This window comes from Physella acuta, unplaced genomic scaffold, assembly GCF_028476545.2.
Source record: "Physella acuta isolate Inbredline_101_S28 unplaced genomic scaffold, ASM2847654v3 ptg000663l, whole genome shotgun sequence".
Taxonomy (NCBI): Eukaryota; Metazoa; Mollusca; class Gastropoda; family Physidae; genus Physella; species Physella acuta.
In genome coordinates, this window is record NW_026732182.1 from 18,273 (window position 1) to 40,708 (window position 22,436).

A 22,436-nucleotide genomic window follows, 5' to 3' on the forward strand; every position below is an offset into this window, starting at 1 on the left:
TTTGTCTACAAATAACGTCACGCTCCATATCGGAAAGTAGGGGGGGGGGTGGAGTTCAAAGTTTTTCAACAACGGAGATGAGGGGATAAGGGTAGGGTGTGATCTTCAAGTGTAATGGCACAATTTTTTTCATTTTAAAAGTAATGTTTTTAACTAAATCGTTTTGCATAACATCAATTGTGTATTTTGGAAGAAATCACTGTTTAAAAAAAATAATAAACCGGGAGTGATCTCCCCAAAACTTTCTCGAAAATTCTTATATAACAATACAGGAAAAAACCAAGTCGGGAGAAAGACAATATTTTAAATCCATTTTAGGTGACTTAAACTTTTAAAATAGAATAGTATCTCGTAGAAAAAAAAGAATGGCGCACCAATTGACGCCAAACAATCTATGTATATTTAGTGCGGAATATAATTTAGTACTTAATAAATTCACATGCGTTTTTTTTAGAAATCGGAAATAGCGTAAATTACTACTTCCGGTCAACGGAAACTACTCAAAATTTGATTTGACAGATGGCAGAGAATTACAACTCTTATTTACATTTGAAATTTCATTTATCTATCTAAATAGTACTCAAGTTATAGGCTTTTGAAAAATTGAAATTAGAAAAATGTCCACTTCCGGTTATTGGAAATCGCTCAAAAGTTTAAACAGATCTACAAATTTGATATGATACTTAAATATGAAATTTCATCAACCTAGCTGTAACGGTACTCAAGTTATCGTGTTTAAACACACACACACACACACACACAGAGACATTCGGAAAAGATTGCAAAACTACGTTTTCCGACTCAGGTAGGTGTAAAACGCCGAGATTTGTAAAAGGTCGATTATTTATTTTTTTTGCACGATCACAATACTTTCTCTATACTTCGTAAAAATTAAAATAATTTTTTGCGCACATAAACGGAGATTCCCCATAAAGACTAAACTTCTACTTACACGTCATTAAACATAGCACCGCATCGTAATTAAACATAGCACCTTATCAGTAGTCGTAAGCCATCTTCCATGAAAATAAAGTAAAGTATAACAAGAAATAAAAAAACAAACATCATGGAAGGTAAAAAAAAACATTGTGTGTTTAATATAATAGACATTCAAAGATTTGAAATCACTGGCTGTCAATGCACAGGAAAAAAAAAGAGAAACATGTTGAAAAAAACCAAAGACGATAGTCCCACTCCTTCAGGTAGATCTAGATCTAGATATCTAGATCTACTACTGTGTACAGTTAGATCAGTTTTCTTTCATTCTAGTGTTTTGTTCCAAGTTCGTATTGATCTATATGTAGGCCCTAGGGGTATTTTCTAATTTAACTTAAAAATTGAAGGAAGTTGGCTTCCCTTTTTTCACGTTCCCGGGGAAAAAAAGCCTACTAGCCAGTATTGTATTGTCCCGACAACATTTGATTTAAGCTTTTCATGTACCAATTGGCTCATGCGTCCCTCCCCGGCGAAAACTCAATATATTAAATATATGTATATGTAGTATATACATATGTATATATAGACACACACATACACATATATATATATACATGTATATAATATATATATATACATGTATATGTATATATATATATATATATATATATATATATATATATATATATATATATATATATATATATATATATATGCCTAAGTCAGGAAAAGTCTTTATAATTATAGAGTATGATTTTCGGTTTCTAAAATATTATTGCCGGCGCTAAATTATTTAAACCACTTTTTATGTTCTATTTTTGGAACAATCTCCTGGTATATAATCGTACAATACGTTTTAAAACAACTGGATTATTTTCTACGTGTTAAATGAGTTATCTAATAACCAATCCAGTGTAAATGCCTCCGATTTTTGTCGGCAAAAAACTCGCTCCCCCCCCCCCCCCCCTTCTTTCCCAACTTGGAAAACGTTTTTAGAAGCGGTTTGTTTCGGGCACTGTTTCTTAAGGGTATTTATTTTAAAGTTACACAATCAAGGTTGAAAACAGTTTAATCCGTTTGTTAAGGCTTGTAGTCGTTACATTTCTTAACTTTGACTGTTTATAATGCAAAATCGATTTTTTAAAATGTTATTTTAATTTTTTTTCCGCCTCTGTTGACGCCCTTTGGGTCGGTGTCCGGGGCACCCTTTTTCCCCCATCCCCCCCCCCCCCCCAATTACGCCATCCATCAATGGGAACTATGACTAAAACTGCGACCATTACCTTTATTCACCCCCTCCCCTGCATACGATACTAGAAAAGCAAGAAATATTTTCCTTCCAGCGTGCATGCTGTTTATTGTTCTATTTTAAACAGCCAAAACTCAAAGTGAAGCTCCCGGCGCAAAGGAAAATCCCCTGGGCGTGGTGTGGTCATATTCCAGCTTCCACAGAACACCAAGTGAGGAAACTCTACAGCTTAAAAAAACAAAAAAGAAAGGTACCCTTAAATTTATACCACCGTTTGGTAATAAAATACATACATTTACAAAAATGTACGTGCTATTGTAAAAGTTTTGTTTTATTTATTTTTTAAAAACAATACTAGTTGTGCTGTTTAAACTATGAAAAAAATTAAACTATTTTATTTGCGCGCATAACCGGAGATTCTCAATAAAGACTGTCCATCCACAGAAAAACAAGAGGAGCACGTTAGAAAACCCAAAGACGATACTCCCGCTCCAACAGGTACTACTGTGTAAAGTGAGATCAGTTTTCTTTTATTCTAGTGTTTTTTTCCAAGTTTGTATAGATCTATATGTGCGCCCTATGCAGTGGCGTGCAGGCCTATTTTGATGCCGGGCCAACCCAAGGGAAGAACTCTTGAAAACACTGCATACATATAAACCCAAAGGAATGACTGGCTCAACAAATGTAATAATGGGTAGAATTTCTGGAAGGGGAGACAGTTTGTGGACATGCCGGAAGTGTGGGGGGGGGGGGGGTGGGAGGGGGCTATTTTTTATGTCCTGCAAAAGAGTTTTTACATTGCCCTAGCGAACCGGGCTGCGGTCACAGAGGTAAGGTATTCTTTGTTAAATTAAATTGGGAAAAAACTAAACGTCAAAGTTCACCATTGTTGATTGTTACAACTGAGGCCACGGTTGATGTAAGTTATCACCCGCCTGGACTGCGATAGGAAGACATTAGTGTCACACCTCGCTGTGTGCAGGGAAGAGTTCTACGGGTCACCTGGTACTTGTTTGACCTGAAATAGCTGGCGATGGGAGGACTTGGGTGAGCCACCCCACCTCACCCCATCCACCTTAAACTTGGTATGTAAATTTGGGAAAACACGTCATGTGATACTTTACTGTATTCGAACAAAGTAGAAGTGTTCTTTTTTTTGGATGCCTGTACTAGTTACGGACCTTAGAATTGCTAGTCTTTTAAATATATGTATATGTAACTAGGTGTAGTTACCAGAGACGATAACAACGCAATAGTGCAGGTGTTAGGCTGATAACGATCACAAAGCCGCTGCGCAGTTCACAGGCTGACGTAACAGTGCAGATGGTTTATTAATCGGACTGTATGACAGAAGCTGCGTAATTAACATTCTGATGCAACGATTAGAATACGAGTACGAATCCGATTACGAATCCGATTACGAATACGAAGGGATATATAGGAAGGCGACAGCGGAGAACGAGATCAGTAGGAGGATCAGTAACAGGATCAGTATCAGTGACAGTATCAAGTTGGTTACTGAACGTTGTAGACGTATTGTGTTAATAGGGACGATAGACATGTGCATTCAGTTATGTGAAGACTAGTGAGGACTGTTGGGGGTCAGTTGATTCATTATATTATTGTGAAGCATCTCTTTTTGATTCATGTAATAAAAGGATCAATGGTAAACCTGCATCTTCTAGTATCTATATTGTGGTCGATGTTGTGTAGAATGAGTAAATACACTCGTTAACATTTGGCACTACAAGCAAATAGACTCGGTAACATTTGGCGTTGTCGAGCAGAAGATTCAAATAGACTCGGTTACATATATATAGTATATATCATACTCTGTAATTATTAAGACTTTTCCTGACTTTGGCATGTATATATATATATATATATATATATATATATATATATATATATATATATATATATATATTTATATATATATTTATATATATATATATATATGCCAAAGTCAGGAAAAGTCTTTATAATTACAGAATATGATTTTCGGTCCCTAAAATTTTATTGCCGGCGCTAATTTGTTTAGGCCACTTTTTATGTTCTATATTTGGAACAATCTCCTGGTATATAATCGTACAATATGTTTTAAAACAACTGGATTATTTTCTACGTGTTAAATGAGTTATCTAAAAACTAATCCAGTGTAAATGCCTCCGATTTTTGTCGGCAAAAAACTCGCTCCCCCCCCCTTCTTTCCCAACTTGGAAAACGTTTTTAGAAGCGGTTTGTTTCGGGAACTGTTTCTTAAGGGTATTTATTTTAAAGCTACACAATCAAGGTTGAAAACAGTTTAATCCGTATGTAATGGCTTGTAGCCCTTACATTTCTTAATTTTGACTGTTTATAATGCAAAATCGAAGTTTAAAATGTTCTTTTAAATTTTTTCTACATCCTTTGGCGCCCTTTTAATCGGTGTCCGGGGCACCCTCCCCCCCCCCCAGCTACGCCATCCATCAATAGGAACTGTCTAAAACGGCGACCACTCCCTTTATCCACCCCCTCCCCTGCATACGATACTAGAAAAGCAAGAAATATTTTCCTTCCAGCGTGCATGCTGTTTATTGTTCTATTTTAAACAGCCAAAACTCAAAGTGAAGCTCCCGGCGCAAAGGAAAATCCCCTGGGCGTGGTGTGGTCATACTCCAGCTTCCACAGAACACCAAGTGAGGAAACTCTACAGCTTAAAAAAACAAAAAAGAAAGGTACCCTTAAATTTATACCACCGTTTGGTAATAAAATACACACATTTACAAAAATGTACGTGCTATTGTAAAAGTTTTGTTTTATTTATTTTTTTAAAACAATACTAGTTGTGCTGTTTAAACTATGAAAAAAATTAAACTATTTTATTTGCGCGCATAACCGGAGATTCTCAATAAAGACTGTCCATCCACAGAAAAACAAGAGGAGCACGTTAGAAAACCCAAAGACGATACTCCCGCTCCAACAGGTACTACTGTGTAAAGTGAGATCAGTTTTCTTTTATTCTAGTGTTTTTTTCCCAAGTTTGTATAGATCTATATGTGCGCCCTATGCAGTGGCGTGCAGGCCTATTTTGATGCCGGGCCAACCCAAGGGAAGAACTCTTGAAAACACTGCATACATATAAACCCAAAGGAATGACTGGCTCAACAAATGTAATAATGGGTAGAATTTCTGGAAGGGGAGACAGTTTGTGGACATGCCGGAAGTGTGGGGGGGGGTGGGAGGGGGCTATTTTTTATGCCCTACAAAAGAGTTTTTACATTGCCCTAGCGAACCGGGCTGCGGTCACAGAGGTAAGGTATTCTTTGTTAAATTAAATTGGGGAAAAACTAAACGTCAAAGTTCACCATTGTTGATTGTTACAACTGAGGCCACGGTTGATGTAAGTTATCACCCGCCTGGACTGCGATAGGAAGACATTAGTGTTACACCTCGCTGTGTGCAGGGAAGAGTTCTACGGGTCACCTGGTACTTGTTTGACCTGAAATAGCTGGCGATGGGAGGACTTGGGTGAGCCACCCCACCTCACCCCATCCACCTTAAACTTGGTATGTAAATTTGGGAAAACACGTCATGTGATACTTTACTGTATTCGAACAAAGTAGAAGTGTTCTTTTTTTTGGATGCCTGTACTAGTTACGGACCTTAGAATTGCTAGTCTTTTAAATATATGTATATATAGTATATATCATACTCTGTAATTATTAAGACTTTTCCTGACTTTGGCATGTATATATATATATATATATATATATATATATATATATATATATATATATATATATATATATATATATATATATATATATGCCAAAGTCAGGAAAAGTCTTTATAATTACAGAATATGATTTTCGGTCCCTAAAATTTTATTGCCGGCGCTAATTTGTTTAGGCCACTTTTTATGTTCTATATTTGGAACAATCTCCTGGTATATAATCGTACAATATGTTTTAAAACAACTGGATTATTTTCTACGTGTTAAATGAGTTATCTAAAAACTAATCCAGTGTAAATGCCTCCGATTTTTGTCGGCAAAAAACTCGCTCCCCCCCCCCCCCTTCTTTCCCAACTTGGAAAACGTTTTTAGAAGCGGTTTGTTTCGGGAACTGTTTCTTAAGGGTATTTATTTTAAAGCTACACAATCAAGGTTGAAAACAGTTTAATCCGTATGTAATGGCTTGTAGCCCTTACATTTCTTAATTTTGACTGTTTATAATGCAAAATCGAAGTTTAAAATGTTCTTTTAAATTTTTTCTACATCCTTTGGCGCCCTTTTAATCGGTGTCCGGGGCACCCTCCCCCCCCCCCCCCCCCCCAGCTACGCCATCCATCAATTGGAACTGTCTAAAACGGCGACCACTCCCTTTATCCACCCCCTCCCCTGCATACGATACTAGAAAAGCAAGAAATATTTTCCTTCCAGCGTGCATGCTGTTTATTGTTCTATTTTAAACAGCCAAAACTCAAAGTGAAGCTCCCGGCGCAAAGGAAAATCCCCTGGGCGTGGTGTGGTCATATTCCAGCTTCCACAGAACACCAAGTGAGGAAACTCTACAGCTTAAAAAAACAAAAAAGAAAGGTACCCTTAAATTTATACCACCGTTTGGTAATAAAATACACACAATTACAAAAATGTACGTGCTATTGTAAAAGTTTTGTTTTATTTATTTTTTAAAACAATACTAGTTGTGCTGTTTAAACTATGAAAAAAATTAAACTATTTTATTTGCGCGCATAACCGGAGATTCTCAATAAAGACTGTCCATCCACAGAAAAACAAGAGGAGCACGTTAGAAAACCCAAAGACGATACTCCCGCTCCAACAGGTACTACTGTGTAAAGTGAGATCAGTTTTCTTTTATTCTAGTGTTTTTTTCCAAGTTTGTATAGATCTATATGTGCGCCCTATGCAGTGGCGTGCAGGCCTATTTTGATGCCGGGCCAACCCAAGGGAAGAACTCTTGAAAACACTGCATACATATAAACCCAAAGGAATGACTGGCTCAACAAATGTAATAATGGGTAGAATTTCTGGAAGGGGAGACAGTTTGTGGACATGCCGGAAGTGTGGGGGGGGGGGGGGGGGGTGGGAGGGGGCTATTTTTTATGTCCTGCAAAAGAGTTTTTACATTGCCCTAGCGAACCGGGCTGCGGTCACAGAGGTAAGGTATTCTTTGTTAAATTAAATTGGGGAAAAACTAAACGTCAAAGTTCACCATTGTTGATTGTTACAACTGAGGCCACGGTTGATGTAAGTTATCACCCGCCTGGACTGCGATAGGAAGACATTAGTGTCACACCTCGCTGTGTGCAGGGAAGAGTTCTACGGGTCACCTGGTACTTGTTTGACCTGAAATAGCTGGCGATGGGAGGACTTGGGTGAGCTACCCCACCTCACCCCATCCACCTTAAACTTGGTATGTAAATTTGGGAAAACACGTCATGTGATACTTTACTGTATTCGAACAAAGTAGAAGTGTTCTTTTTTTTTGGATGCCTGTACTAGTTACGGACCTTAGAATTGCCAGTCTTTTAAATATATGTATATATAGTATATATCATACTCTGTAATTATTAAGACTTTTCCTGACTTTGGCATGTATATATATATATATATATATATATATATATATATATATATATATATATATATATATATATATATATATATATATTTATATATATATTTATATATATATATATATATGCCAAAGTCAGGAAAAGTCTTTATAATTACAGAATATGATTTTCGGTCCCTAAAATTTTATTGCCGGCGCTAATTTGTTTAGGCCACTTTTTATGTTCTATATTTGGAACAATCTCCTGGTATATAATCGTACAATATGTTTTAAAACAACTGGATTATTTTCTACGTGTTAAATGAGTTATCTAAAAACTAATCCAGTGTAAATGCCTCCGATTTTTGTCGGCAAAAAACTCGCTCCCCCCCCCCCCCCCTTCTTTCCCAACTTGGAAAACGTTTTTAGAAGCGGTTTGTTTCGGGAACTGTTTCTTAAGGGTATTTATTTTAAAGCTACACAATCAAGGTTGAAAACAGTTTAATCCGTATGTAATGGCTTGTAGCCCTTACATTTCTTAATTTTGACTGTTTATAATGCAAAATCGAAGTTTAAAATGTTCTTTTAAATTTTTTCTACATCCTTTGGCGCCCTTTTAATCGGTGTCCGGGGCACCCTCCCCCCCCCCCCCCCAGCTACGCCATCCATCAATTGGAACTGTCTAAAACGGCGACCACTCCCTTTATCCACCCCCTCCCCTGCATACGATACTAGAAAAGCAAGAAATATTTTCCTTCCAGCGTGCATGCTGTTTATTGTTCTATTTTAAACAGCCAAAACTCAAAGTGAAGCTCCCGGCGCATGGGAAAATCCCCTGGGCGTGGTGTGGTCATACTCCAGCTTCCACAGAACACCAAGTGAGGAAACTCTACAGCTTAAAAAAACAAAAAAGAAAGGTACCCTTAAATTTATACCACCGTTTGGTAATAAAATACACACATTTACAAAAATGTACGTGCTATTGTAAAAGTTTTGTTTTATTTATTTTTTAAAACAATACTAGTTGTGCTGTTTAAACTATGAAAAAAATTAAACTATTTTATTTGCGCGCATAACCGGAGATTCTCAATAAAGACTGTCCATCCACAGAAAAACAAGAGGAGCACGTTAGAAAACCCAAAGACGATACTCCCGCTCCAACAGGTACTACTGTGTAAAGTGAGATCAGTTTTCTTTTATTCTAGTGTTTTTTTTCCAAGTTTGTATAGATCTATATGTGCGCCCTATGCAGTGGCGTGCAGGCCTATTTTGATGCCGGGCCAACCCAAGGGAAGAACTCTTAAAAACACTGCATACATATAAACCCAAAGGAATGACTGGCTCAACAAATGTAATAATGGGTAGAATTTCTGGATGGGGAGACAGTTTGTGGACATGCCGGAAGTGTGTGGGGGGGGGGGGGTGGTAGGGGGCTATTTTTTATGCCCTACAAAAGAGTTTTTACATTGCCCTAGCGAACCGGGCTGCGGTCACAGAGGTAAGGTATTCTTTGTTAAATTAAATTGGGAAAAAACTAAACGTCAAAGTTCACCATTGTTGATTGTTACAACTGAGGCCACGGTTGATGTAAGTTATCACCCGCCTGGACTGCGATAGGAAGACATTAGTGTTACACCTCGCTGTGTGCAGGGAAGAGTTCTACGGTTCACCTGGTACTTGTTTGACCTGAAATGCTGGCGATGGGAGGACTTGGGTGAGCCACCCCACCTCACCCCATCCACCTTAAACTTGGTATGTAAATTTGGGAAAACACGTCATGTGATACTTTACTGTATTCGAACAAAGTAGAAGTGTTCTTTTTTTTGGATGCCTGTACTAGTTACGGACCTTAGAATTGCTAGTCTTTTAAATATATGTATATATAGTATATATCATACTCTGTAATTATTAAGACTTTTCCTGACTTTGGCATGTATATATATATATATATATATATTATATATATATATATATATATATATATATATATATATATATATATATATATATATATATATATATATATATGCCAAAGTCAGGAAAAGTCTTTATAATTACAGAATATGATTTTCGGTCCCTAAAATTTTATTGCCGGCGCTAATTTGTTTAGGCCACTTTTTATGTTCTATATTTGGAACAATCTCCTGGTATATAATCGTACAATATGTTTTAAAACAACTGGATTATTTTCTACGTGTTAAATGAGTTATCTAAAAACTAATCCAGTGTAAATGCCTCCGATTTTTGTCGGCAAAAAACTCGCTTCCCCCCCCCCCCCCCCCCTTCTTTCCCAACTTGGAAAACGTTTTTAGAAGCGGTTTGTTTCGGGAACTGTTTCTTAAGGGTATTTATTTTAAAGCTACACAATCAAGGTTGAAAACAGTTTAATCCGTATGTAATGGCTTGTAGCCCTTACATTTCTTAATTTTGACTGTTTATAATGCAAAATCGAAGTTTAAAATGTTCTTTTAAATTTTTTCTACATCCTTTGGCGCCCTTTTAATCGGTGTCCGGGGCACCCTCCCCCCCCCCCCCCCCAGCTACGCCATCCATCAATTGGAACTGTCTAAAACGGCGACCACTCCCTTTATCCACCCCCTCCCCTGCATACGATACTAGAAAAGCAAGAAATATTTTCCTTCCAGCGTGCATGCTGTTTATTGTTCTATTTTAAACAGCCAAAACTCAAAGTGAAGCTCCCGGCGCATGGGAAAATCCCCTGGGCGTGGTGTGGTCATACTCCAGCTTCCACAGAACACCAAGTGAGGAAACTCTACAGCTTAAAAAAACAAAAAAGAAAGGTACCCTTAAATTAATACCACCGTTTGGCAGTGGCGTAGCGAGGTCGGGTGTCACCCGGTGCGGCACTTAATGGTGTCACCCCCCAGAGGCGTAGCGACTCTTCCCGAGGACAAACTTGCAATTTTCGATTTGCACTGCCCCCCCCCCCCCTCAAACTTTCCATTTGCACCCCCCCTCGAACTTTCGATTTGCACCCCCCTCAAACTTTCGATTTGCCCCCCCCCCCCTCAAATTTTTCTCTATATATTTTACTATTTTTTGCCTTGGTGTCACCCCCCTAAATGGTGTCACCCGGTGCGGTCCGCACCCCCCGCTACGCATCTGCCGTTTGGTATTAAAATACATACATTTACAAAATAATTATATTATTCTAAAAAGTGTGGAGTGTGCGACTGATTGACCGAAAATCTTAAGTTTGGATCTCTGGCTTGCACCCGTTTGACATCCCTGAGTCCACTCAGCTCCGTTGGGTACCTAACGTGAAAGAAAGAGCAGGTGTCAAAATAGTACTGACCACACTATCCATTTATAAATCTGGGGCACAAACATAGGTGAACTCTACACCCTCTACCCTACTGTTGAAAAGGGTACTTCTAAAACATAAAGTTTCTCAAGAAAACCTTTTTCCTAGGGTAAATTTTGCAACGTTTAGTTGGTGCCCGCCCCTCCCCCCCCCCCCCCTACCCCACCACCTGGTTATAGCTTTAAACGTTTTACAGATACATCCACCCTCGGAGGCGTAACGACCCTTCCCGGCAACCGGGGACAAACTTTTCGATTTGCACCCCTCCCCCCCCCCTCAAGATTTCGATTTGCACCCCCCCCCCTCAAACTTTCGATTTGCACCCCCTCAAGATTTCGATTTGCACCCCCCCCCCCCTCAAACTTCCGATTTGCACCCCCCTCCCTCAAACTTTCAAATTGCACCCCCCTCAACCTTTCAATTTTTTTTTCCAACCCATTTTGGCGCCCCCTAAGGTCGGCGCCCGGGGACATAATCTTAATCCAACCTGATTGAATGCCAAGCATAACCCAGTCATGTTTAGCACCTAACCGAGTCCCATGCGAAACGGAGACCGTTACTTGACTGGAAATATTGTAACGACAACATTTGATTTGTAGACGAAATAAGAGTTTCTTCCTGGCATCTCTTCGCAGTGGCGTAGGCAGGGGGGGGGGGTTAGGGTGTCATAACCCCCCTCCCCCATAGACCCCTCGATATATATATATATATATATATATATATATATATATATATATATATATATATATATATATATAAAGTATGAGGGGGGGTGCAAATCGAAAGTTTGAGGGAGGGGGTGCTAATCGAAAGTTTGTCCCCGGGTAAAAATTGGAACCCCCCCCCCCCCCCCCACCCCCATTGAGACGATCCTGGCTACGCCACTGTCTCTGCGTCTACCGCCCACCCCACGAACAAAATGGAATTTATATAGAAAATAATATATACTAGTTTGACATAATAGTTTTAATAAGATTTTTTTATAATATATACTTAAGTGTCCGCCCCCCCCCCCACCCCCCTGGCAGAAACACGGTACGAAATCTTGTCCCTGAAACGGCCTTGTCGGATTGTAGAGCTCATAACGGCTAACTCAAAATCGAAAATTTGAAAGTTTGTCCCCGGGAAGGGTCACTACGCCTCTGGGGGGTGACACCGTTAAGTGCCGCACCGGGTGACACCCGACCTCGCTACGCCACTGCCTTCAATTTTGCTCAAACATATTATTATTGTTCAACAAATTTCAGACTAGGCAATTGATTTTACTAATTTTTTTTCCTGATAAGTTATGTATCTATTTATTCAGTGCTTGTTTTTTTTTTGTTTTTTTTTTTTGTAAAAAAAAAAAAAGTAGGTACCGGCACTCAGGGATGGATTGCCTAACTTTTAACTACCAGTTCGTACCTCGATGCAAGCTAAATCACAACTGCAAAGATACTAAACATCTAAAACAATTTTATTTCATAATTATATGAAAATATTTTTAATGCGGTTTTTATTTTATTTTTCTTCAGAAAAAAATGACATTGGGTCATATTGAGAGCTGTTTTTCCTGAGATTTTTATGTGAAGATTAAACGTAATGAATACGAAGATTATTAAAACTAGTGTAGACTACAATATGTAAACAACATCAATGCGAAGTAAGTTGATTCCTAGGGTTCCAGACGACCACGGTCAGTACCAGAAAGGAGCTGAAGTTCTCCAACGACTCCCCGGGGGGATCAGAGAACAGCATCCTCCAGATTGGCGTCCACTCCATCACCGAGAGCGTGGAGTATTTGTGATTTGTTGTGTTTTTTTTCGTAAATAAACATCTAAATGATCTTGTTTTTAATTTTCCTAAGAACTTGATTTGTTTACTTTTTTTTGACATACTGGCTGAGAATACCAGTTTTCACCCGGGAGACTGGAAAATGGTTTTGCCATCGTTTATCTATTATCACTGTTTTATAACCAAAACTGTAATCAAGCTGGTTCACAACACGGCTTAGTTTCATGTTTCGGTGTCCTTTATACTTAAATTTATACATCTACAATATCAAGCACTTGATGAATTGCTATCATCTTGTAATAATACTAAGAGATATTCTTACCATGAAGCCGTGGTGGATTCAGAAGAAAAGTTTAGTTGAAAGTTGGTGGATTCAGAAGAAAAGTTAAGTTGAAAGTTGGTGGATTTATAAGAAAAGTTTAGTTGAAAGTTGGTGGATTCAGAAGAAAAGTTAAGTTGAAAGTTGGTGGATTTATAAGAAAAGTTTAGTTGAAAGTTGGTGGATTCAGAAGAAAAGTTAAGTTGAAAGTTGGTGGATTCAGAAGAAAAGTTTAGTTGAAAGTTTTTGCATTTAGAACAAACATTTAGTTGAGAGTAGGTGGATTCAGAATCAAAGTTTAGTTGAGAGTTTTTGCATTTAGAACAAACATTTAGTTGAGAGTAGGTGGATTCAGAATCAAAGTTTATTTGAGAGTTTTTGGATATAGAAGAAAATTTTAGTTGAGAGTTTTTGGATTTAGAACAAACATTTAGTTGAGAGTTGGTATTCAGAAGAAAAGTTTAGTTGAGAGTGAACAAACACAGGTGTAGTACACTAAGTTTTATTCCACCCCATCATGTGAAGACAAAGTTATAGAGCAGTTAATAGATGAAAAATTGTATCTCAAATTGCTAGTAATGGTAGTAGAAAATAATATTGCAGCTATTGACAGTGTAGGTTACTCATGAGATATACAATTTAATCAAAGCCAGTCTTGGCTTAAGAGTTATTTTTAAAAATAAAAAATTAATTTATAACATGTTAATTACAAAAGTATACATTTGTCATTTTGAAAAATAAAGTTTATTGACAAATATTTCTTATTATGTAAAAAAAAATTTAATTAAAAAAAAACTTTTCACAGCACAGAAGTAAATGAATTTTTTTTTTTAGGAAGCCACATTTAATCTTTCAACACAATCTCTCATCATTGTTTAAAAAAAACATAGTAATTGCATCAGTAATTGATTCATAGAAAAGATGAATAGTTTTTTTTTATTAATATAAACAACCGCCCAATAAAACTGAATCCCATTGTGAATAAAATATAGAATTAATTCTATGATAAATTATTTCTAGTTGTTGACCCCCCCCCCCCCCTCACCCCCTCCTAAAAAAAAACAACCTCATAGTAATTTAAGTCTTTCGAGCAAAACAGTGAAATGAAAAAAATTATTGGTGTGCTTTGTTGATGAACTTGATGATGAACAAGGCAAGATATGGTAAGTAAAAACAGACACATACAGACTTTAAGAAAAAGAAACTTTCCATACACTCTCTATGTAATAGAATACATCAGTAAGAAATAAAAAAAAATTTAAACTGTATTCTAAAAAAAGAACCATAACTATGTTATAACTGGTGTAAGAGTTGTCTACAACATTTAATGTGAATTTAAGTTGTTTTTTTTTTATCTGCTTTATAATAGTTGCAAAGAAATTAATTTTAAAAATGTAAGAAAAAAATTCAAAAATACTATTTTATACAAGAGGATGTACTTATTTGAAAAAAAAAAATTTTTTTTGACTAATTGAAAAATGCAAGTGCTGAATATTTTAACACATCTAGTGGGTGAAGTAACACAAACTGTACTGGCTAATTATTCTTTGGTTAATTGTTAATTAGTTCAGTAGAAAAAAAAAACAAAATATTTCTTGACTTCATAATGTGTGGTCAAATAACAAAAAATAAGAAGAGTATGGCTTTACCCTGAAGTTCGTTTGTAGCAAAAAACAACAAAATCATAACTCAAGTACTCAAGAAAAAAAAATACATTCACTGAATAAGGGTAAGTGTAGTTTAAAAAAATCTTATTAAAACTATTATGTCAAACTAGTTCATTAGTAACAGCTAAAATCAGAACAGTCAAACAAAGCATTATGTACATTATATAAACATAGTGAGAATCTTAACCATTTTAGGAATAGTGTAAATGTTAATTACAGGCCTTTTCTGACAAGTAAAAAAAATGGGTCTTTATAGAAAAGTTTCAATAGTTTAAGTAAAAAAGTAACATTTATATATAAGTAGTTTTTTTTTTTAATTTAGTAAAGGGGATATCCAAGTGGGTGTCATAAATCCTGCTTACAAGATTTTTCAGAAATTTTAAAAAAAATTGTATTTAAATGAGCTAATTGCCTTTTTGGTGATTGATTAGTCCCTTAAGTTATAGTAAAACCTGTTAACTTAATATTTTCGAATTATATCTAAAATGACAAAACCCATGTTTAAAATGGTATAACTGTATTTATGTTCTTTCTTGTAAATTACATTCTTACTCCTTATTGATACAAATTTGATTAGAATTTATTTTCACTGCAAAGGGAAACAATTTTATGACAACAGAAGGGACACAACTACTAAATCAGCAAAAGGTCTCGTGTGAAACTAAGATGATATAAATAGAAAACAATAAATCACAACCGTGAACGCTGAGTTTACGACACAAGCATTTAGTGTAGGCAAGGTTTTTTCGGTGTCAAATCTGCCAGAGAGAATGGTGAGAGAAGAAGGAGAGAAAAATAGTTGATTTATTTCTTAACACCAGAGAAAAAGCAAGCAGTACATTCCCTTTATTGACAGCATAAACACACAGTTCATGGGAAAATTGCCATTTCATTGTATAATCAATTAAATACTGCAGAGAGTGATTCTTTAATTTTTATTTAACAGAACAATTAAATCAAAATTATTATTTTTATTAGACTACTGCAGTTCTTAAAACCTTTATTTTATAGTTCTTTAAGTTACTATTTCTCTATAAACTATACAAACTTGAAATACTGCATTAGAGAAAAAAAAACTAAATAAGCTTAAATAACTTTTGTTACTGTAAAAAACAAAACTATTTAAAAATCAGTCGAAGTAAAAAAAAATATTTTGAAAATATTTTCTGAGATTAAAAATACAGGTTTATTTTTTTACTCTAGGCTGGTGATAAATAATAACACAGAAACAAAATTAGAGAAATATTTGCAATTTAAAAAAAAAAACAAGTTATATTAAAATTTCATCAAAGATTTTGAGTAGGGAAACAAGGAAACAAAAAACTAAATATCTAACAAACATACTAGACAAAACTGTATTGTTAATGTCACCTTGAATTAAACATTTCAAGTAAGCTAATACATTTTCTTGGGTTAAACAATTGTAAGATTAAGTTCCTATGTCACAAGTAAGACATAATAATTCATTCAGTTTGTTTTTCATTTGTCAATAAAATACAGATTTTATTTTATAGATATATATATATTTATATGTATATATAGCATTAATAGATTTAGATATAATAATATATACTATACAGGCATAATAGGATATCTTTCATGTAAGAAAATTTCAAAAATGTATTTATAAAACAACATGTATATTTACATCAATCAAAATTAGACGCCTTTACAATCATTCTTTTCATTTACAAAAATACGCACGATAATAAAAAAAAATCATTTTCCAGGCAAATTTCACCAGCATTTAAAAAAAAAATTATAATTTACATTATTAACATCTATATTATAAGTTTCACGAATTTTTTTTATATTAATGTCAACAATGGTGCAGACCAATATTATATTATTCCTTAAGAAACTATGCACACATGAATAACACATAGTATTTACATTCATGTTTTAATATTGCATATCTGCAGGACTGAAAACATGCCTTGATCTACACTTTTATGAAGAGAAGTGAGGATGGGTGTGAGGGGGGTGGGGGTTTAGGCAACAGATTTTTAATTATTCCATGGGGGGAAAAAAAATTGGATGCGTTGTTGGGGCTTCGTCATTTTGATCGTTAACCAGAAAAGAACAGCAAGTTTAAACCGTGAAACATTTTGTTTACCTCATGTAACAGAAGATTATTTATTCTGAACTTGATATCAGCACTTGAACTCAGGCTACCTCTAACCCATTCTGGACTTAGCTTAACATTAGCTATTTTGTACATTGATTTTTAGTGTGTTGTATTTTAAAAATATCAGCATGAATAATTACAATGCAATCAATTTTATCATCTGTATACCTTAGAATTGAATTACAAAGGCTTCCACAATGTGCTTAACATTTTCGTTATAATTTATGATAAAACTTATTCAACTAATTCCTACAACTATAATAAACTCATACAACAAAGGCCTGAATGTATTTAAAGCAGAATCCCACTGTAGGTTGAATTAATGTGAATAACTGGTTGCTGTGATAATGAAACAGTGTATAAGAGTAAGTATGTGATAGAGTAAAGCTTGATAAACCTGATATCTCTGATAACCAGCCAGCTAATGCTTGTATTATGCTACAGTAAAACCTGCTTGTTTGTATGTGATTACACTCTCGTATGCATAATATCTCATCCTTACAGTAACAAACCAGTACGCGTGATATCTCATCCTTACAGTAACAAACCAGTACGCATGATATCTCATCCTTACAATAACAGACCAGCAATCAGACAAAAACACAAGTGCCCTAACACTAACAAACATTTCATCAAGTGCCAAAAGTGAATACAATATTCTAGGTTTATCTTACAAACCTAATCTTCTTATCTGGCATGAAGTTAGTTTCTCATTTTTAAACTAAAATGATCTGTAAACAAAAGTATTACATTTTTTCTAGTAATTTAATAAACATCTTAAACTAATACATTAAGGGGTGTTTTAAATTAACAGATTTTTAACACTTATATTAAAGTTCTCTATCCTTCTTGCCACAAATCTAATTAAATTTCATTAAGTCATTATTTCCAAACAACCAAACATGACTTTTCTGTAGTTATTTCACCAATCTACCTAGCTAACAAACTATTATGCTTTAAAAAAAAAAAAACATTTGAGCTTTGATTCTTGCAACCTGATAACTGTACTGACAAACATGACAATAATGCTAATCTAAACTATCTTAAAAAGTAATACATTATTTAAAAATACTTTAAAAGCACAAAAAATTAGCTGTCGTAATTAATTAAATAACCTTGCACATGACAGAACTTAAAAAAACCAGAGTTCTAATATTGACCATATGATATACATTTTCCATTTCTGATATTTATCATATACAGATATATATTATTACTGACCGTATGCTTTAATTTCATCCATATAATACAAATTTCTGCTTACCTATCATCCTGTAACATGTAACATGATATATATAAATAACTAGTGAATACCTCAACAGCTAGTGTTATAAAACATAACGTCAGCATTTGAAAACCACACAAAGGTACATCAAGCTGTACATGACACAGTCATGAAAATAAATAAACACAGCTGCAAGGAGAGGACCAATATAGACAAGGCTCAGAAGCACTTAGATTTGTTTTTTTTTGTTTTCGATTTCCGGAATTAGTCGCCAATATCCGAGAAATTCCATTTACATTTGCATGTAAGAAGTTCACATCCAAGTGCTGACAGTTCAAAAAGCCCAGCGAAAGATTCAGTCAATTTAGCCCCGTGTGCTTGGATTCAAGCAGGCCAGAGACTAGTGTTACTACTCCATTTGCCTTGTGCCATTATCTTTTAGTTACCCGCTTGTATGCCTTGCCGCAGAGATCCCACCACGTCTATAAATTGTTAATGCCTGACTGTGAAACCATTTATTTTTATATATATAGCCATGCAGTAATGAAGAATGACTATCACTTTTCACTTTCCAATGAATGAACACATAATACAATCTCAGCTTATGCAATACTTAGAAGAAACAATTTGTATTCATCTAGACGATGCATGACAGATGTTCACAATTTGTTGTCATTTAGACGACGCATGACAGATGCCCACGATTTTTTTCCCAGCTAGATGACGCATGACAGATACCACAATTTGTATTCATTCAGACGAAGCATGACTGATGCTCACAATTTGTTTTTATCTTGATGTGTTTTCATCAACTGGATGCATGACAGATGCCCAAAATTTGTTTTTATCTTGATGTGTTTTCACGTTATGTCCAATGGTGACAGGCGGCTGGCACCAACACCATCAAGGCGTGGCCCTGACAGCACCAGCGATGAATACCTTGCTGCATGCAAAGACTGCACAAGCTGCTCAACCAGCAACAGGTGTGGGGCTAAGATGAGGGCGTTGTGGAAGAAGGCGATTCTGACATAGTCCTCAATGATGTGTACACGTTGTCTGCATGTGCCAGGCGCTCAAAAAAGGGGATCAAGTCCAACAACTCTGTATCATTCATTTCATCAAACCACGATGTCACAGCCACCTGTAAAAAAAAAAATTCCCCCTTTATTAAACGGTGCCTAATTTATGTCTATAATAATTATGTAGTAAAAAATTATTTAAAAACTGAATAAAGATAATTTGTTACAAAAATTATTTTTTTTTAAAGCCATTGCAACTAAATGTTCACAGAAACCGAATATATAAGAATCATTTTTTTAACATTTTCAACCAAATATACAAGTAATAAATTTAAACGAATATACTTTTTGTTAAAACATACATATTTTCACACCTATCATAGATAAAACATTAGAAAAAATATTTTTTTCACTGGTCACTTAGTACCCAGTACTTCTTAATCATTTTTTTGTAATGAGATAAAATTAAAATAAATCTATAAAACTTACGGCATTATCTGGATGGAAGATGTATGATGCAGGTGAATTGTCTATGATAACAACTTGGTTCAAATCCCGACCTAACCGGCTAAGGTCCTGAAATACAAATATACAAGATTTATATTTTATATTGATCAAAAATACAAAAGATTCACATGTTATAAAAACTAACTAAAAGGATCATGATTTCATCTAAAAAAGCTTTACTAGCCTAGATATTTTAATGTCTGATTATACACATTTCAAATACACTTCCTGTTTACTTTTTGAACATTTAGTTTTAATATATATTTAATAATATACGCAAAGACTTTAAAGAATAGCATTTAAATATTAAATATTTAGAAGTTGATGACGTTCGGCTAAAATGAAAAAGTTATAATAATTTTGAAATATTTAGACATAACGAGAATGTACTGACGGTCATTACCATACAACATCATTAAAAATAGTATCAACACTCACCTTGACATAATTTCCCCGATGAAAGACACATGATTCCCTGAAGAGGCGGCATCGAAAAACATTCCATTTGTCTAGCAAGTCTGCTACTGGGTCTGCATACTGGAAAACAATTTTTCAAGTGAGTCAATTTTATTTTTTTAACAAGTTGTTAGCTGTCATTTTAATACAATAAATGAGATATACATGCCTAGGAATAATTAAACTAAAAAAAGTTAATGTTATATGAAAACATTTTCCCCACAGAACATACTTATTTGCTGCGAGTTTTTTTTCTTCTAGACATGTATAGTATACATGTCACAAGTGTAACATTGAAAGATTGCAGAGGTGGTGGTAAGTGGGGAGGGGTTTGCTTTTATTGGTTTTAGATAAAAAAACTTTATTTACTGCACAGCTCCATTCTTAATTTTTATCCTTGGGAAAGAAATGAAGTTTCCATAAAAGAAATTAGTTTATTTAGAGTACACTTACCTTGGCCAAACTGGCAGTAAACAGGACACACTCAAAAAGTTCCCCCATGCGCTGCAAGAACTCATCTACATGCGGCCGCTTCAACACATACACCTGAAATATAGGACAGAGTTGATGCAGATACTTATACATCAGACAGATAGTCTACACACTTATGTTTGAAAATCAGACAGCTATAGTCTACATCAGACAGTCTACATACTTATGTTTGTTTATCAGACACAGTCTACATAATTATGTTTGTGTAACAACCCCAATACATTCTTTTGTTTTAGATTAAATTCAGTCACCAGAAACACAAACACATGAGTCAAAGATATCGTCCACATAATACAGTACAAAGGGGCCTGTTTATAACAATAAATGACAGTTACTATAAACAAAAAGTGGGTGACACAAGGGGGAAGAACTCCAGTGGCTGTCACATCACAAGGGAAGCAACAGTGGAGAAAATTTTTTAAAAAAGTGCCTACAATACAAAGAGACTATGTCGCAAGTCAATATAAAAAAGGATTAAGGAATTCTATTATAGCACAAAGTACTGTCTAAAATACTGTCTGCATACTAAAACAATTGGTAAAGACAATCAATGTTATAAACTAACTTAGTGTTTAGCTATAAAATAAAAAATTATTTATTAATTACAAGTTTAATCTGATTGTGATAACCAGTCATTTGAATGTAAGTATCATCATCATTTCCTGTTCATGCTCAAGACAAATGGGGCAGATGAAGTAGAGTTCATTTGCTTTAGAGACCTCTGCATATGAAGGGATAGTGTTTCCCTAACGTAAGTTAGATACCCATCAAAGTTGGGTGGACTCGGGGACGTTCCACTATTTTGAACCCGGATTTGGACTCGAGACTCTTAGGTTAGCAGTCTACCTCTCAACCACTAGGCCAAGCCATCCCATGAATGTAAGAATACTTTTATAGCAATGTCTCATCTTTTGGCTACAAAATTGTCATTGTGATCACCTACCTGATGCACTGTTCCATCAATCTCCACAGGGACAATAAAGTCAGCATTGTTTATGGGCTGAAAGAGATACAATTTACACATCAGTTACATGGGAGTTTATTTTACAATTCAACTATCAACAACTGCATTGTTTATAAACAAATGGGGAGCCATCAAGATTAAAAAGAATGAAGCTCTCTTCTAAACTAAATTCGACATAGTAAATGTATCGGTTAGCGCTCGTTAAATGGGAACATATTCTTAAAATTAAAATTTGTTTATTAAAAAATACAGGTTGGACGGTATGATTATCATACTGAGTTAGAAAATTAAGCTAAAAATTTCAAAAGAGGCAGGCCTGGGCTGAGATGAATGGATGACATGAGGACAGGCCTATGGCAGACATGGGAAAAATACAGGACAAAGCAGAGTGAAGAAAGGGAGTGAAGCAGAGCAAAGCTCTCTATGGATGAATGGATGGATTATCAAGGTTAAAAAAAATGAGAGTAGTATTAGCAGCAAAGTATTATTTTTATCTAAATCACTTTGAATGCCAGACATGCATATATACAAATGGCCACAGTTTAATACAACAGAAGTAAGAAAAATCAACTGTCATTTCAATGAAATTAATTTAGGAATTATTTTTAAAATGATCGCGAAAGTTATTTTTTACTTGTTTCAAACTATTGAATTCAATTTTTAAAAATTTAAAATGGATTGATATCTTTAAATCTTCTTAACTGAACACTATCATTGAAGTAAACTTTTTTCTAAAAATTCTTTGCAGCAGAAATCACTTCTACATTAATTCTATTCATTGAATCCTATTTACCTGGTTCTGATTAGTTTAACTAGCT

General features: G+C 35.1%; 2 protein-coding genes across 4 annotated transcripts in view; one reads left to right on the top strand and one right to left on the bottom strand.

Annotated features, from left to right (window-relative positions):
* The first annotated feature begins 970 nt into the window (after positions 1 to 970).
* LOC131948871 (triadin) lies at positions 971 to 12,904 on the top strand. Its single transcript, XM_059310570.1, has 11 exons — positions 971 to 1,073; positions 2,313 to 2,435; positions 2,630 to 2,683; positions 4,780 to 4,902; positions 5,097 to 5,150; positions 6,642 to 6,764; positions 6,958 to 7,011; positions 8,538 to 8,660; positions 8,854 to 8,907; positions 10,422 to 10,544; positions 12,583 to 12,904. Exons 1-11 carry the CDS (start codon positions 1,067 to 1,069, stop codon positions 12,606 to 12,608), a joined length of 864 nt encoding a protein of 287 aa, XP_059166553.1. The 5' UTR covers positions 971 to 1,066; the 3' UTR covers positions 12,609 to 12,904.
* Positions 12,905 to 17,718: 4,814 nt separating this feature from the next.
* The window catches only part of LOC131948873 (carboxy-terminal domain RNA polymerase II polypeptide A small phosphatase 1), a 39,991-nt gene continuing 35,273 nt past the window's right edge, over positions 17,719 to 22,436 (bottom strand). For all 3 annotated transcript variants that reach the window (XM_059310574.1, XM_059310573.1, XM_059310572.1), the window contains 5 exons: positions 21,598 to 21,654; positions 20,616 to 20,708; positions 20,145 to 20,243; positions 19,689 to 19,775; positions 17,719 to 19,321 (listed from right to left, as the gene is read on the bottom strand). In XM_059310574.1, coding sequence (XP_059166557.1) covers positions 19,172 to 19,321; positions 19,689 to 19,775; positions 20,145 to 20,243; positions 20,616 to 20,708; positions 21,598 to 21,654 — 486 coding nt within the window. In that variant the 3' untranslated portion in view covers positions 17,719 to 19,171. The remainder of the gene's footprint in view (positions 19,322 to 19,688; positions 19,776 to 20,144; positions 20,244 to 20,615; positions 20,709 to 21,597; positions 21,655 to 22,436) is intronic.

Bases quoted from the DNA above. Each gene is read 5' to 3' on its own strand.
- LOC131948871 (XM_059310570.1), top strand. The intron at 2,684-4,779 runs GTACTACTGTGT...TATTTTAAACAG, and splicing joins CGATACTCCCGCTCCAACAG to CCAAAACTCAAAGTGAAGCT. The intron at 5,151-6,641 runs GTACTACTGTGT...TATTTTAAACAG, and splicing joins CGATACTCCCGCTCCAACAG to CCAAAACTCAAAGTGAAGCT.